Raw genomic sequence first — 16,399 nt, forward strand, 5'->3', positions numbered from 1 at the left:
AAGAAGAAAAAAAAAAGAATTCGTGACGAGAATAATAACGGAGAAAAAGAAAAAAGTAGAAAAATGATAAAAAGAGCACCTAACGCGGCTCAAGAACAACTCTAATTTTTTTCTCTTCTCATTCTGGTATTATCATCCCCCGTAGGTATTATTCATCTCCCAACACCCGACTGTATCTGCTCTCCAGGTATATGAGACGTTATTAATAAAAATAGAAATAATAACGACGAGGACGAGAATAAGACGGAGAGGGATGAAAACGCGTTGAATAGGACTAATTGAAGTGTCGGTTACGCCGTTATTTTGGACATGAAAAATTTTCGAACAGTAGCAAAAGCGGTGTGTGTATAGCTACCCGAACGCGCGTATGGGGTTGACATTTCTGTGGACAGAATTGAAACTGGATGGGCGGCGTCGATTTACATAAGTTTACATCGCGTCATTATATAATGGTGGCATAATGTATAATACATAAATATAATACGCTTACCCCGTACCTCTGCTTCTATTAAAAGGGTGTAGCTCCCGTATCGAGGGCTGAAAGTCAGGAGGGCGGGTCCTGAAAAAATAAAAAGTAACCAAAATAAATAAATTGAATTAAATGGAAGAATCGTTCGATAGGGTCGAAAATTCAATCCTCAAGTTCGTAGACAAAAATGAGAATTAAGTTTTCAGTAAAAAATTTGGAAGGAATAGATAACCAAATTTGGTACTCCGTTGAACGGACTGAAATAGAATTTTTCGTGCATTTCGAAGAATCCAGTTAATTTTTTCAAAACCATCGGGAAGAGTGGACTCGTTTTTCCGCAGTGGGACTGAAACGGAAAAAAGCACACCGAAAATGAACGTGAAACGCGAAGCTATAGGTGTGCCAAAAAGGCGAACACGAGTCACTCGACGAGTTCATTAGGAGTGACTATTGAAACGGCATTGTGTCCGTAAAAAGGACTACCGAACGCCGCAGGACAGTCAGCGTCGTTTGCTAGCTACACAGTACATATAAAGTCCAGCGACCAGTCGCCCTACATACGATTATGCCGCAGTAGAATATTTTCTGTAAATATATCGCCTAAAGGGGAGGTTTCTATTATTTATTTTTTTTACTCAGGTATACAAACGCGAGGAGAAATATTTTGCCCGTATGTATATTGCCTGCATAATAAGCTTTTTTAAAGTTCATTAGGGTAAATTTTTGACCCGACGATGACCATCGGGGAAAGTGGTCAAATATCCGTTGCTCGAACTACCCGCGTGGTGAAAGGTTATGGGGACACGTGAGATGTAAATTTCTGTAACGTACAGGAGTCACCCAACTTTATGAAAAATCGTTTGGCTGAAATTTTCATCTCATGTGCGGTTAAACTTTTCGGAACGTGAGAATTTTTTCTCTCAAGTACAATTATCGTATTTTCTTTTGCCACCCAGACTGCAACGAGGAAATGAAAATTTTCCATCTCCGAAACGAGTTTTCACAGATGTTCGGTAATTTTATTTTAAAACTTGACGAAAATCAGGAATCGATCGATGCAATCGAAGGGCGTTAATTTCGGAGAGAATGAAAACGAAATGAAATAAGTATGAAAAAAAAGAGGAGCAAACGTATGATAATATCTTTGGACCGCGTGTTCGACTTCCTGACGTCTTTATTTATGGGCTTGGTCCTTTTGAAGGCGATATACGTAAAAATATATATAGCCGTGCGCGTACTATGAGCTGCAGCTGTGGCAGCATCCCCGGACACGTGATAGTCGCGCACGTGTCCTGCATCTCATATTATAAATGCTGGAGCTACAGCAGCGTGTGCATGTTTACCGTCTGCAACGTGTTTAGTTTCGTCCCGCAGACGCATCGCGCGGAAATCCCTATTCCCCAAAGTTTTTTTCTTTTCTTCTTTTTCTTTCTTACTTTCCTCATTCTTCGTCATTTTTCAGTTCATCTGACACGCGGAGGTGTGTACGGTACGTAACTGAAGTGCAACGTAATGTTATACCAATAATTGAAGATTAATTTCGATCGCACTGTTTTTTTCAAAGGCCGAGCGATCTCGGTTTCGGGAATCTTATTTCCTCATTTTTCATTTCGAGAATTCGGTTTTCAAGATAATCAATCATCGGAAAAATGAATGTAAAATCTTCGGAAGGTCCGTCTCGACGTGAAGAGAATTGGGAAAAAAATTGGAATAAAAATGACACGCATTCTAAAGTAAAAAATAAAAAAAATCATCAGGTTACTCGGAGCTTCGTGGGATTGACTGTGGCTCCTTTTTCGTTCGCGTATCGAGTTCGGAAGGAGTTAAAAATAATAATAACAACGGTAAAGGAGATGATAATAATAATAATAATGGCACGAGTTTCGCAGTGCAAAGTCCCACGCGATTCTGGTCAGTGGACCAAGACACCGCAGGACGCCGCAACACGCCGTCCTGCGAAAGTGCGTTTTTTCTCCTTCCATCTTCCGTCCCGCCTTTTTGCCTATCTCCCTTCGCTTCTCTCTCATCTTTCCGTTGCAGCTCCGGAGTCATGGGAATAATCTGGATGACACCGCGGACGCCCCTGCGCCCCCCCTCCCCCACTGGACATCTCGGATTCCGGGGTGATGGTTTACACGTAAAATAAAAGGGGGGGGGGAAAAAAATAAAATGAAATAAACATGAAGGATTCTGCCGCAACTCGAAGAGATCCGTGGGTACGACGTTTAAATGGGTGTAATGCTGTACAAAATTTTCTGCAACGGACGGAATCGTGTGCATCAGATATCGATGATCGAAGATACATTGATTTTAGATCTTTCTGCTTCCGCTCGTTTGTTTGTAAATTTATTTTTTTTTCTGGTGAATCGCGAATGGCGAAATGAAAATTTAACGGACGCAGATTACCGAGGCACTGCATCGCGGCGCCAGAGCAGTTTTTCAGCTGCCGCAGGATGCCCATCCTTTCCTGTCCGCAGTCAGGATAATATCTGAAGCGTGAAATCGTTCGCGTTACATTGCTAGCTGGGATGCGAAATTAAATATAGCCATCGGGATGCTGCGGTGGCGTTCGATAATTTGAAAAACTTCAGATTCGTCCGGGGGCAAAACTCAAAACTCGAGGCAGAAACAAAAATCGGAAAATACTTCCATAAGGATTCTGGTCCCCGAACGTATTTCTCCACCGCGCGCGAAAGTTTCTACGAAATCTCGCGGTCTCTCTACGGGTTTTGAAAATATTTTTAGAGTCGCACACGCCGCACCCCGCGGTACGATGCGCATGGAAATAAGAGTATGAAATAAAAGGAGCGGCGGTAGGCGCGATAGGGGAGTCGATTATTTTTACTCGAAAGGCTTTTCTCGCGCCGTTCGTCGTCCTTTAACAGAAAGGGAGAAGAATATTACTACTCTTGTTCTAATTCGGTCTTCTCCTCTCACGAAATTTCTCCCATGGCGTTTTCACCCCGAGTTTGCCAACCCCGCCGTACGAACGCGACTATTAATAGTGCAGACTCGGGTCTACGGATGACAAAAATACACGTGTAGTTACACGAGTATGGCACGTGTATATGTGCAGCCGATTCGAGCAGCGGTGAAATAAGCTCGATAGAACAAAACTGTAACGAGTAAGTTGCTGCAGTTTGGTGCACAGCCTCTGTTACTAGTCGGTGTTCTACGTTGGCGTTCATCACTTCATTCCTTTACTTTCCTACGGTAAAGAACGCGCAAGCGCTCGATTTATTCGGTCATCTATAGGCGAAATGATCGTTTTCTAATAACCATTTGTGGGGTAGATTTCACTACCGATAGTTTCGTATCTTCGGTCATAACGCGTGCAACGTAGAACCCGTTTTTTTCGGATTGAAAAAATTAATTATCGCGCGATTCGAATACGATTTTAACGACCTGCGGATCGAAGTTCGGTTCAAAGGTGCAACGCGTTCGTAAAACTTGGGAAAAAAGTAAGCTCGAAAAAAAAAAAAAGAAAGAAAAATCAATTTCAACGGCGTTCGAAAACTCGTGATCATGTTGGCAGCTAGACACAGGTAGGTGAATTTTTATCGATCGCTACCGATTGATCTAATTAACTTTCGACCGTTCCGAATCCTAAGGGCGCCAAAGCTCACGATACAAATAAATTTATCTACACTCCCCACGTAACTTAAATTGAAAGGTTCATTGTTCCATTAACCTGCATCGATGAGAGCTCATAAATTTTAGGATTTTAGAATCTAAAATTATCCCTGAAACTGACGGGGATTCTCCCAAAAATTTTCAATGTCCTTTGTCCGTTTATTCGTGACGTGTTTTCTCCGCAAGGGTGCGGGAGTCTTCGGGTGTACGATTACCTGGTCGCGAGTATTCTGCGCTGTGAATTTATAACTTACGTTACGGTTACCTTAAGTTACGTTACGTTACGTTACGCTAAGTTTGTATTTTTTTTTTTTTTTTCTCTCTTTTCTCTCACGATGCACCGCGTGCACCTATACCGCGCGATACGGTTACCTCATCCGGTACCCCGAGCCAAAAAAGAACTCTCGACGCACCGTGAACGAGAAAAATCTCCCGCTACTAACATTTCATGCGGGATTTAAACGGATGAAGTTACAAGCAGGTCTGCCCTTCCTGTGCAGTGTGAACTGCACTGCGGTATAATAAGGCTCAGCCTATCGTCGGTCGTACATTCGACGAGGTGTACGTCTGTGTGTGAAATAAAAGGACACTCGCGTTCCGCCAGAATCCGTCGGATTTCGGTTTCCCATTATATTCAAAACGCGCCAACTTCTTCCTTAGTTTTGCTACAGATTTTCAAATCGCATCGGTGCGTGCCGCGCGTCGTAAACTACTCGGTTGCGACTTACCCTCGCACGAGAAACTTGTGCATGCTTATTTTAGCGCGCATACAATTTTGCTCTTTTTTTTTCCATCCATGTGCGGTAAGTACCTAGAAAAGGCGTACATATATCTAGCCGCCGCGGGGACCTATTATACTTTTCCATTGTTTTCGCGCGTCGACGCAAGACGTTTTACACACAGAGAGAGAGAGACGGCGGTTACTTTAGCTCATTTTTTCTGCAGCACAAAACGGTACGTTGGTACGTACAGGTATGTACGTCAAATGACTAGAAGTCGCGTTTACGAGGAGGAATACCTGCGCGGACGAAGTACATGGAATTATTAGCATTGTGCCATTGTTAAAAGAGCGATGTTTACCCGAGACGTCGCTACAGTCTCGCGGTTTGAACTTCTGTTAATTATTTTGTTTTTTTTCCATTTCTGTCTCTCGTTTCCTGTTCTTTTTTTTTTTTTGTCGTTTCTTTCGTCAATTTTGCTCGTCTCCCTCCCTCTCTCCCTTCCGGTTTTTTGCAAATTTATCTGGAGCCCGGCGACTTCGCAGGCGTTCGTTCGTTCGTTCCCGTACGCCATTCGAGTGTATCGCGGATGCGTAAGATAAAAAGTAAAAATTTTTCAAACGAGAAAAAAAACAAAAAGGAAAAAATTAAAAAACCGTTCGTCGAGTTCCCGCCAATATTTCCTGTCGAAGCTTGCACGGTGTAAAGAATGCGCGGGGTTACGGTGAATCATCGACTTGCAATTCGTACCTTTTTAGTATAACCTAAACGACTGGGCTACAAGGTTAAAGATTCCGTGCATGCGTTATGTATGCCGTATAATTTATAAAATATAATGCAACGTAAGCGCCTCTACGTGCCTGTGTACCGGTTGAATAATTTTGCATTTTACGTACGTCGGACGGACACCGTAATTAATTATTAACAATTGTTTTCCTAAATTAGATTCTCACCAGACGGGACGAGTACAACGAACGCGCGCGATCATTGTTCGCACAAATTTACACCGTATGAATATCGTGAAATTATTTTTTCACGCCAAGAGCAAAATGTATTTTCGATTTTTTGAATGAGAAACAAAAACTGCAACAGCGATAGAATTTTGAGAAGCGGAAGTAAGCGTATATGGGAAGTCCTCTTTTTTTTGTCAAGGGAACGCTGCAGCGCTGCGGTTTCCTCGACAAAAATTTATAACACGGTATTCCGGAGCCCGCAAGAAATCTTCCCCTCCTCGAAAATGTATACATTTATTTCTTACCCCCGAATCGTTTTTAAACCGAGTCATAGAACTTTGCATGTGTTTTAAATTTTCGTATAGAGTCCGTCCCCGGTACGTTTTCTTTACGCGACATCTGACAGGAAGTTGAATTTACCAAAGCGTGGCTTATTCAAAAATCACTGTGAAAGGGTCTTCAAAAAAATTAGTGGAGCGGAAAGGCAGATTTTTTATTTTTGCTTCCTTTTTATTTTTCACAGCAGTTGTCGCACGGGTGGAGGTTTGTCAAAAAATTTTCATCAGTCGCAATTGAAAAAAAGAAATCCAAATTGCCAAATATCGAAGCTCTACCAGAACCACAACATCGTTTTACGTGAGACAAGAAAAAAAAAAGGGGGAAAAAAATAGTGAAAACGAAAAAATAAATGGAGATTCGCATCGCGATTATTCGATTTTTATTCCTCGCAATCAGACCCCATCGCTGCTAAAAAATTCTCAACATTTCTAATCCATCCCCATGAAATATCGTCATTTTTTACGTACGAAGATTATGTTCGTAAGATAACCTGTGCTGCGGTTCACTGCAGTGCACAATGCAACTGTAATTGCGCCGATAGAAACCACCCTTGAGAAGAGAGAAAAAAAAAAAAAAAATACCTGCACGTTACCCAGATGGGGTATTGAATTTTTTACCTCGCGAACATAGGCGAAAAGGATGATAGAAATATCCGGAAAAACGTATCTAAACATAGACGGATTCGATCTGATACTGCAGACAAGTAATAAAAATTTGTAGAAAACTCAAGCTCGCAAAAAAAAGGGTTTGATTGTGAGGCGTCCCTGCGCCTGATGTGCGTTTGCAGCGGAAAATATATGTAATTTCATTTATGGGGTGGTCACGAAGGTAGAAAAAAAAAAAAAAAGGAGAAGAAGCATAAGATCGTTGAAAACGTTGAAAAAGAAATCCGTTGGAGAAATATACAATCTTCGCGTGTTCAACACATACTTATAATAAATGATTTCATTTTGCACCGTTATCTGGATCGGAACGAGGAAGAAGATGGGGAAAAAAATGCTGTTTTTTAACGAGAGAAGAAAGAAAGGGCACCAATCACGTCCGAGAGGGACTAGAGGAGACGTCGGTGCAGCGGATAGTTTGATTCGTCTTTGAATATATTTCAAGGTTTTTTGAGCACAGGAAATAACAGTTGGCGAAAAATTTAGCATATGGCCGATCTGAGGAGCACGTTCTACACTAACCCACACCGTACGTGCATATATATATACCTATGCAGACGCGTTACATTATACGATAATATGCTCACGCGCTGTACAAGCCGTGAACCGCGAATGAATGAACGAATGAATGAATATACATTCCATTCATTATTTATTTCTCAAAGTACGTTGTCTACACATCCATGAAATGGAATACGGGTGCCTAGGGATCTCGAATTTGCATTACCGGGCGTAATCCACGAAACGAAAAAATTGAAAACACGCCTTCGATCGTTTCGATTCAGAACGTATCGCGACCGGTTGAAATCTCGTCCGAACTTGCAGACTCAGTTTAATGATCTGAGTCATTTCCGAGGTACGGAAATCAAACTCATCGTGACTATCACCGGATGAAAAATTAAAAAAAAAATTCAACCCGATAACCGAGACGTACAGAGGTACGAAAAAAATGAAAAAATGAAAGAACAGTCGAGCTGCAATTTCGATATGTTCGCAATAATTTTTAATAACTCCTCCAACGCCCATCGGTCGAACGTTGAAGTCGTCGAGTTTGAAAAAAAAAAAGCAAAAATTCCACCGTCATCGAGCCGTTCGCGAGATATCAATATCGGAACAGAACGAAGGTCGGATAAACCGTCGAAGAAGCTCAGCAATCATCGATCGCACATTTCATTAAGTATACATACGTATCCGTATAGGACCTATATGCATAAATATCTCTGTACACACATCACACGTCGAAGTAGCTCTAACTCGAGGGTCCCTCGTAGTGCGAATGTAAATAAAAAAAAATGCGGTATTACGGTGTGGGTAATAGAATACCGGTGTAAATGTCGACGAGTGCATACGGGAGTAGCATTGCGGCAGCAGCGGCAATCCATGCACATCGATGCTCTGCCATTGCAAAAGCCACGAGTGTTTGGCGTACATGCGATACAAGCGTACAGGAGAACCGCGAGCGATGTTATATACAGAAAGAGAGTCAACCGTTAGTTGGGTTTCAGATGGCCAGCTGTTTGTATGGTTCTAACTCAGAGGCAGCCTCGCCTATCGTAGTGCGAAGATAATTTTCTCTAATAGATTTTAATCTCTTCTTCTATTCCTTTTTTTTTTTTTTCCCCCCCCATAAACCGTACGCGGTCGTAAACGCAGAGAATCATCGGCAAAATAAAAAGACGAGAAGACAAAAAAACGAAAAAAAAAACACTAATTCCAGATGATCGCACGACGTGCGAATAAAACTTGATCAATTATACACTCAGTTAATGTGCACTGAAAAAGAGAAGAAGGAAAAAAAAGGATGATAAACGTAAGATAAAATAATAAAATGGTGACCGCAGAAAAAATTGTGTAACTTTTTTCTGTTTTCTGCTTTGTTTTTTTTTTTAATTAAGGCCGATCTGTACGTAACAGCGAGAATCTACTTAACGCCTTGTATGGCTACGTGTGTATTAATAAAACTATAACCGTGTCGCGTGTAAATTGTGTCTATATAATTATTTCTACATAGCAACAAGGAGAGTGAGGTCAGTAAATTTTCATATGCAATATGCGGTACACGCTCAGAGCTGGGAAAATACAGACGACGTGAGACTGGTATTTTATGCGGTTTGATAAAAGAAAAAAAGAAGGAGAGTTTCCTGTTTAATAAGAATTTATATTGATCGGAGACCGAAGGGGTTTTTCTCGGACGCGGTGTACGAAATGAATTTTTGGTTTTTGAAGCGATTGAAAACGTCTGAATGAACGAAACGCATCCTACAAAAAATAAAGAAGTAAACGAAAAGCGTTGGTTGTAGAATGAAATTGTAGTGCGCGCGCAATTTCCACCCCCGAGTCCACAGCGCCAAACGGCACCCCCTTGTGTGCAGGGATGATAGAAATGCGTATCGATTCCGTACGGAACCACCATGTTATATTATAACCCTGCCTTTTTCATTCAGTTCCGACTGCCGCCGGTGCAGTGAAAAACGAAGAGACGAGAAACTATAGGAATAAAGAAAGCGGAGGAAGAATAACAGTCGTTACCTTTTCGTCTGCACGTGCTCTCGTCGGAGAAAAACGTCGGCGACGAATTAAAAATCAAAAAAAATTCCGTCGCGCCCCCTTAAACCGACCCCGTCGAAAGAAGAGAAAAAAAGAGAGAGAGAATCGAGGTTAGAGAAAAGTTGAGGTGAGATGGAATCTAATCGAAAAACTTCTTTTCATTTTTTTTTCGTCATAAACTGCTGCAGGAATTTTTGGTTAGAAATTTTGAAATTTTGGATAAATAATTCGTAAAGGATTTTTTTTTTTCAATTGGATGGATTGATATCACGAGTGTGTATGATATAATTTTTTTCGCGACGAAACGATTAGAGTGTAAAAATGTAATTGTGATTTGAAAATTATCTTCGTGTTAGTTATTCTGTGGTCATGAAACGGATAGAAGGACAGGAGAACTACCGCACCGGATTGATAAGAGAATCTCTGAATCACGATTCAACAGATCTGACATTTCATAATTTACCGTAATCAGCGTCCGATCAAAACAATGCGAAAATATTTGAGCTCATTACCGAACTTCCTTGAACGACGACGCGCGAAACAGATACGCGAAATTCGCAACGTGCAGTTTGTTCTAATCATTTCTTTTTTTGCGTCATTTTACACCACAGGGTGATAAAAACTATCGCTGCTTGTACGGTAGATTATTACTTGTATCTACGGCACGCGCGCGCCACAAAAGTTCTTCATTCTCTCCGCTTTTTTTTTTCACCTCTCGGATGTTTGAAATGTGCAGTGCTGCAGGTGCAGGATGCAACGATATATTTTCGTACACCGCAGTGCACATAATAATATTTGCAATTCACTAAATATACACGTAAAGCAATAGGATATATACACACGTTCGTAGACAAGGTGCGGCATTGTTAAAATTATAAAAGAACTCCGCAGGTATTTCAACACACCTGTGCAAAGTGACCTCAAGGTGATTCCTTTTTTTTTCCCCGAGTCTGCTTCTTTCGTTTTCGAGGCGTGCGGATGTCTAATTCCCGAGCGAAACCGGAAACAGGTGATTAGACGGGCACGAAATCTGTGCAGGATGCAAACGTAAGAAAGAAACTGAAGAAAAAAGAACCGATGGTTTTTCGCGAAGCGATCATTTTTTCGCTTATTCCTTCGTTACGCACAGAAAGATTTTGCCAGAATTATCGTTTCTCACTGATACGTATTTAACCGTTGACTTTAAAAAGTGTCCGAATCGGGGGTCACCCTTGACCTTCGACCCAAAGCGCGTCGGGCTTCTCTAGCGCGGGGTAAGAGAGTAAACAAAGCAGCCCTCGAGGCTGGTCGATTGCTCAGATTGAAATATTCCAAATAACTTTTGAAAGTTAAAAAACAGAAAGGACGAAGGAATTTTCTTACTGTTTCAGGGCCCGACTCGCGATGCAGGAGGGCGAATCCGGTGGAAGGACGGAAGCTAGAAGGGGTCAGAGGGTTGCCAGGAGGCTTTTTCAGGACGAAGATCAGGACTCCGATCAAAATGGCGAGGGGGGTCGATCGGGTGTGGAGGACAATCTGACCAATCGGCTGTCCGAAGAAGCCCGGAAGAATTTGGCGGAGGTGAGGGAAAATAAATAGACGACGAATTTTTCTGTTTCGCGAGTCGCGATTGCAAGGGGGTAAAAAATTTGCAGGCCGAGAAACGTTGGAATTTCGATTTCGTCAATGAGAGGCCACTGGAGGGACGTTACGAGTGGGTGAAAGTTGGGAGTGGTTTGAACAACGGTAAAAATTTTTCGGAAGAAGAGGACGAGGATTGGGAAGACGAGAAGATAGACCAAAGAGAAAAATCTGAGACTGAAGCCAGCGAGAAGGCTGAGAAAAAGGACTGAATAATAAAATAAAGTTTGCCAGAGGATCGGCGCGTACGTACAACAAAATTAATGTTATTTGCCAAAAACACCAATTGAGATCAAAGATTCTATAGGTCAGTAATAAAATCGATAGGCAGGGCACGGAAAACCGTTCGAGACTCGACACTTCCGATTAATTTTTTTTTTATACAATTTCTAATTTTCTTACGTCTTACATATTTTATAGACTGACGATTTTGTTCCAAGACAGGAACTTCAGTTGCGATCATGTACCTAATCAAAATCTATTTAGACGAATTTATTATTTTAACGAGAACGGCGAGTATTTCAGAAAAAAAATATGTCATTATAATATAGAAAAATATATATTTAATATATTATTATCTAAAATTTAGCATGTAAGTTTTAGAGCCATTCGAGGCACACCGAGGCCCTCGATTAGTCAATTTGTTAACCCCCTTCCTCCATTGATTGTTTCAATTTTATTTATTACACGACATCACAAGTACGAAGAACAGAAAAAAAAAAATGTCAAACGTTAGAAAAAAAAGAGAGATAATCACGAATTTCGCGTGAATCAAATTATTGATTAATTCGTAAATCGAATCTAATCAGGTTGCAATACAAAAAATACCTGTGTAAAAAAAAAAAATTTATGTATAAGTTGTAATACTTCGCGATATTTATGTACGTATTATTTATACATGTATCGTCATTGTATGTGATATGCAATATATATTTTCATTTTTAAAAGCCGCAGAAAAAATTTTCACTTTTAAAATTTCCCCATAAGCGTTTAAATGCCGAGGGTCAAACGGAGGGATGTCCAGCTGCCGGTTGGATATGAAGAAAGGAAAGAAGGTAAGAGAGAGACGACGAACGTAAATGGGGGTCGAAACTTCATTGACACGGGCAACAAAAGTCAGCTGTTAGGAGCCCCCCCGCGGCATTTGGGGTATTTAAATAATTGTCAACTTCTTACAGTTGTTACGTACCCTATAGCGATTCTCACGAAGAAACCTTCAACAGGTGTTCAACTTCGGGTGATTTAAATTTAAACCCAGACAGACTTTCGGGCCAGCGATTTAGCGATTCATAAAACGGAACCGGGTGTATTTTCGGGTCGCACTTTTATACCTGTAATAAAATTTCCCAAGAAAGATATAATTACTTTCCAAATTCAGACCTGATTCGCGGAAATTTTGAAATTCGGGTGGTTAGAATCCAACGGACTTTTACTCCCGCTACTTTTCACGGGTCAAATTCGACAGGCGGGGGTTTCGTGAGGGAAAAAAGAAAAGGAAGAAGAGACGAAAAAACTTAGATAGTCAGAGCAGCTATTAGAAGGCGACGAGCTGTCTGGCTTCAGGGGTTCACGTGAGATAACATCGCGTAGCGCCGATAAAATTGATCCCATGGATTACTCGATACCTCAGAGACCGAACCTCCGCCGTAGCGGAGGCACAAGACAGGCGCCTGTGGGAGTCTAAAGTCGTCGTATCATAGATACGATTTTTCAAACATCCTGCACCACGAGAAGGATTCCCTAAAAAGTTTCAGGATTAGATTTCTCCCCGTAAGATTTCTAATGGCGACGGAATTCACGAGAACGACGTGCACAGGAAATAGCTTGGACGGGAAAATTGATTTTATTTTTGTCACGTATTTCGGTGGTTCGATTTTACTTTCAATATCGAATGACAGACGCGAAGAAGAATAAAAAAAACCAAAAGGATTCGAGTCTACGTTGCAGAGTCCAAGTTATTCTACAAACATCCGTCCCTGTATAACCGACGAGTGAATGATTTACCAACACGTTCATTATGGTGGGTTGAAAAAAAAATATTTTTCCTATTATTTTCATAATTCACGTATGAAATCTAAAAATGATGAAACTTGAAGTTGAGTCGGGGAGCCCGAGCTTTGCTGGAGTCAGGTAGCCACGGGCGCGCGGTTTGTTGTGGAGCGTCACCTCTGCTGAGCCCTGAAGGTGACGTCTCACAACAAAGCGCTACGCTGCTGGCTAAGCTGACTCCAGCAAAGTTCAAGCTTGCTGGTAAATTGAGAAATTGGAATATTTCGACCCATGCATAGATTGCGACGAATTGAAGTGGGTCTACGACTAAAACCAATCGATATTTCCTAATTTTTCTGCTCCCAACAGCGAATAATTGATGATTACTCGTTTGATTGCTCTTGAAGAACCAAAAAAAAATTCGATTTTTTAGCAAAAAATAAATAATTTTTTTAATTGGGTTTGATATGCTTTTCTTACGTGTTTTGATCTCAGGAATCCGAATCTGAAAGAAAAATTGATCTATCTCTGAAATTGACCGAGTTATCGCTAATTTTTAGCTTTTCGGGGTCAAAGATGAAAAATTGATTTTTTGGTCTATCTTAATGTTATTTGAGCCCAGGAATCCGAATCTGGAAGAAAAATTGATTTATCTTCAAAAATGACCGAGTTATCTTCATTTTTTCGCATTTTTTGGTACAAGTTTGAGGATATTTCGAAGGGAAAAAATCGTAGCTCAATTTGGACAACGGATTCGTGTTCCTGAGGTCAAAATACATAAGAAAAGTGCCATACGATCAATTTTAAAAAATAAAAAATTTTGGCCAAAATTTGAGATTTTTCCAAGGGGTACCCCTTACGATTTTTTCAAATTTTGGCCAAAAATTTTTATTTTTTTTAATTGATCGTATGGCACTTGTCTTATGTATTTTGACCTCAGGAACACGAATCCGTTGTCCAAATTGAGCTACGATTTTTTCCCTTCGAGATATCTCCATTTTTATGGTAAAAAATGCGAAAAAATGGGAATTACTCGGTCATTTTTGCAGATAGATCAATTTTTCTTTCGGATTCGGATTCCCGAGCTCTAATTACGTTAGGATAGACTAAAAAATCAATTTTTTATTTTTGACCCCAAAAAGCTGAAAATCAGCAATAACTCGGTCGATTCTAGAGATAGATCAATTTTTCTTTCAGATTCGGATTCTTGAGATCAAAATACGTAAGAAAAGCATATTAAACCCAATTAAAAAAATGATTTGGTTTTTGCTCAAAAATCGAATTGTTTTTTGGTTCTTCAAGAGTAATCTCACGTATAATCAGCTCAGGAATCTAAATGTGATGGCCAAAATCATCTACTCATGCAATCGATCGAGTAATCATAAGGTGGAAAAAATTTCATCTTCTCTATTAGAAAAAGAAAAGGAGGAGGGTATATCAACGTTCGTTCTGCGATAAATAAAGTGTCTTCTTCGCTCAGGGATCGCGATGAATGATGACGGTTACGCGTGTCGTTTATAATATCGAACACAATAATTTTAATGAAGTTTTGATTCACTCAGGGGTCGTGTCGGGTGGGATAGATTCTGGGGATTAACGGAGTCGAGAAAAAAAAGAGCTGGAGTTACATTAAAGGCTCATTTTTCCGAAGAGTTAACCCGAGAAACATACGCGATGCATCTTCATCTGTCATCATCAGAGGGACGATCTCCACCTTTTTTTTACCAATGAATTAAAAAAGTACAATGCGGACGGAAAAAGGTCCGCCCATTATTGGAAGAAAGTCGAAGAGAAAATTCAGAAAAAAATAGAACGGAAAAGGAGCGTGCTCGTAAAACTTAGATCTACGTCTATTTCGGAATTTTTTTTTCCCTCCAATGACCGTGTCACGATGTGCGTGCGGTTTCGGCCAACCGGCGCCAGCTGATGTGATTTTTTCTTCATCCTTTTTTCGAATCGCACACGCGTTTCGAGTCCTGCGTTCGCGTCTCGTTCGTTTCGCATACCTACATTGCACGGCTTTGTAATGGGGCATGGACCGAATTTGTACTGCGGCCGAACTTCCTGTACGCAAATTATTCCCACGGAAGTTTCGTACAATTGTGAACTCGTACGACAAAGGATTTAGCACATGTGCGTTACGACGATCTTATTGCGCCGCATGCATCTGACCCCTCTGCCAATTTTTTCTACTAATCGCTGCACACGCTGCCGAAAAAATTTCGCATCTTTTTTTTTTTAAACGGATCGAAATCGTCGTCAAAAAGTTCACTTCAAAAAGGTCACGGATTGCGTAACAAAATCGTAAAAATTCGCTCAGCAATTCGTCATTCGATTTATTTTTTTCACGAACGCGAAGCGGGTTCGAACTCCACGATTTTATCGAGCTAATTATAAGTGGGTATTAGTTCATGCATCCGGTAGAGCGGTATGCACGATTAATGCGCGTGTGTAGCTCCGCATGTGCATCCCATGGACCGTGAAATGTATATATATTTTTTTTTTAAAACCTCACGATGCACCAATACGAGTGAACGCTTCACCGCTTCCTGGATGCTGCGTGGGATCCGCCGCACGAATACAGCAGACTTTTTCGAATGCTGGGAAAAATAATTCGAACGCCGAGAGGGTGAAAGAAAAATTGCCGAATTATTTGGGCGTGATCGAGGAATTTCGCTCCGTGTGTAAAAATTGTTTCTCCGATTTTTTTCCAGAGCGTTTACTCCGGTTCTTTTTCTACGCGCGCTTCGGATCAGAGTTCGATATTCGCATCACGCTACGAGGCAGGCCGATAAGAAGTAAAAATATTATAAATGAAATCGAGACTGAATGTGATACGATATTATTGATAGGTGATGCACTTGAGGCACGCTCGTTACTCATTCGATTTTGTCTAGAATACCGATGGCCGTTAGCTCAACGTAATCGGTAATCAGCGAATAAAAAGAAATTACATAACGTTAAAATTATAATATACGTAGATTAGATATACGCATACGGAATTGGATCGAAAAAAAAGAGAATTTTTGATATTTCGGTTTTTTAAAGCGACGATAAGCTCGGGCTGACCCTCGAAAAATATCTCCTCGAGCATACATAACGCTCGATCTTATGATCATCAATTTTGTTTTCTCCTTCGTCCGAATTTTTTTTTATTTTCAAGAGCTAAAATGATCCCGGTGTCGAATACTCTGAATATTTTTCGGAGCGCGCGATAATCCCAGCATCTTCGAAACGAACTTCGAGAATCGTTTCGGAATATTTGAATCGGTCGGATCGAGAGCGCGACGATTCAAATCCTGGCGGGTTTGAAAAATTCGAGAGAAACTTATCTAGACGGTGAACTCGAATGGTGAGAAGTTAAATCCGGTTCTCGCTTTTGACGGCCATGGTCGGAGGCTGATTCGGAACGTTCCACGATTGGTCGGTGCCGTATTTTCTCTACGGTATACTCGACGCGAGTTACGG

At 40.9% G+C, this 16,399-nt stretch overlaps 1 protein-coding gene across 5 annotated transcripts; it reads left to right on the forward strand.

Moving 5' to 3' along the window:
* Nucleotides 1-3,660: 3,660 nt before the first annotated feature.
* On the forward strand, nucleotides 3,661-11,653 carry LOC105684515. Of its 5 annotated transcripts, none has more exons than XM_012397909.3 (3): nucleotides 3,661-4,014; nucleotides 10,693-10,882; nucleotides 10,957-11,653. In XM_012397909.3, the coding sequence occupies exons 1-3, from the start codon at nucleotides 3,995-3,997 to the stop codon at nucleotides 11,152-11,154; spliced, it is 408 nt and encodes a 135-aa protein (XP_012253332.2). In that variant the 5' UTR covers nucleotides 3,661-3,994; the 3' UTR covers nucleotides 11,155-11,653. The 5 variants fall into 5 exon arrangements, with proteins under 5 accessions (XP_012253332.2, XP_012253333.2, XP_012253334.2 ...); XM_012397910.3 differs by lacking the exon at nucleotides 3,661-4,014 and adding an exon at nucleotides 8,351-8,585; XM_012397911.3 differs by lacking the exon at nucleotides 3,661-4,014 and adding an exon at nucleotides 8,605-8,802.
* The last annotated feature ends 4,746 nt before the right edge of the window (nucleotides 11,654-16,399 follow it).

This window comes from Athalia rosae, chromosome 7 (genome assembly GCF_917208135.1).
Source record: "Athalia rosae chromosome 7, iyAthRosa1.1, whole genome shotgun sequence".
NCBI classification, from domain to species: domain Eukaryota; kingdom Metazoa; phylum Arthropoda; class Insecta; order Hymenoptera; family Athaliidae; genus Athalia; species Athalia rosae.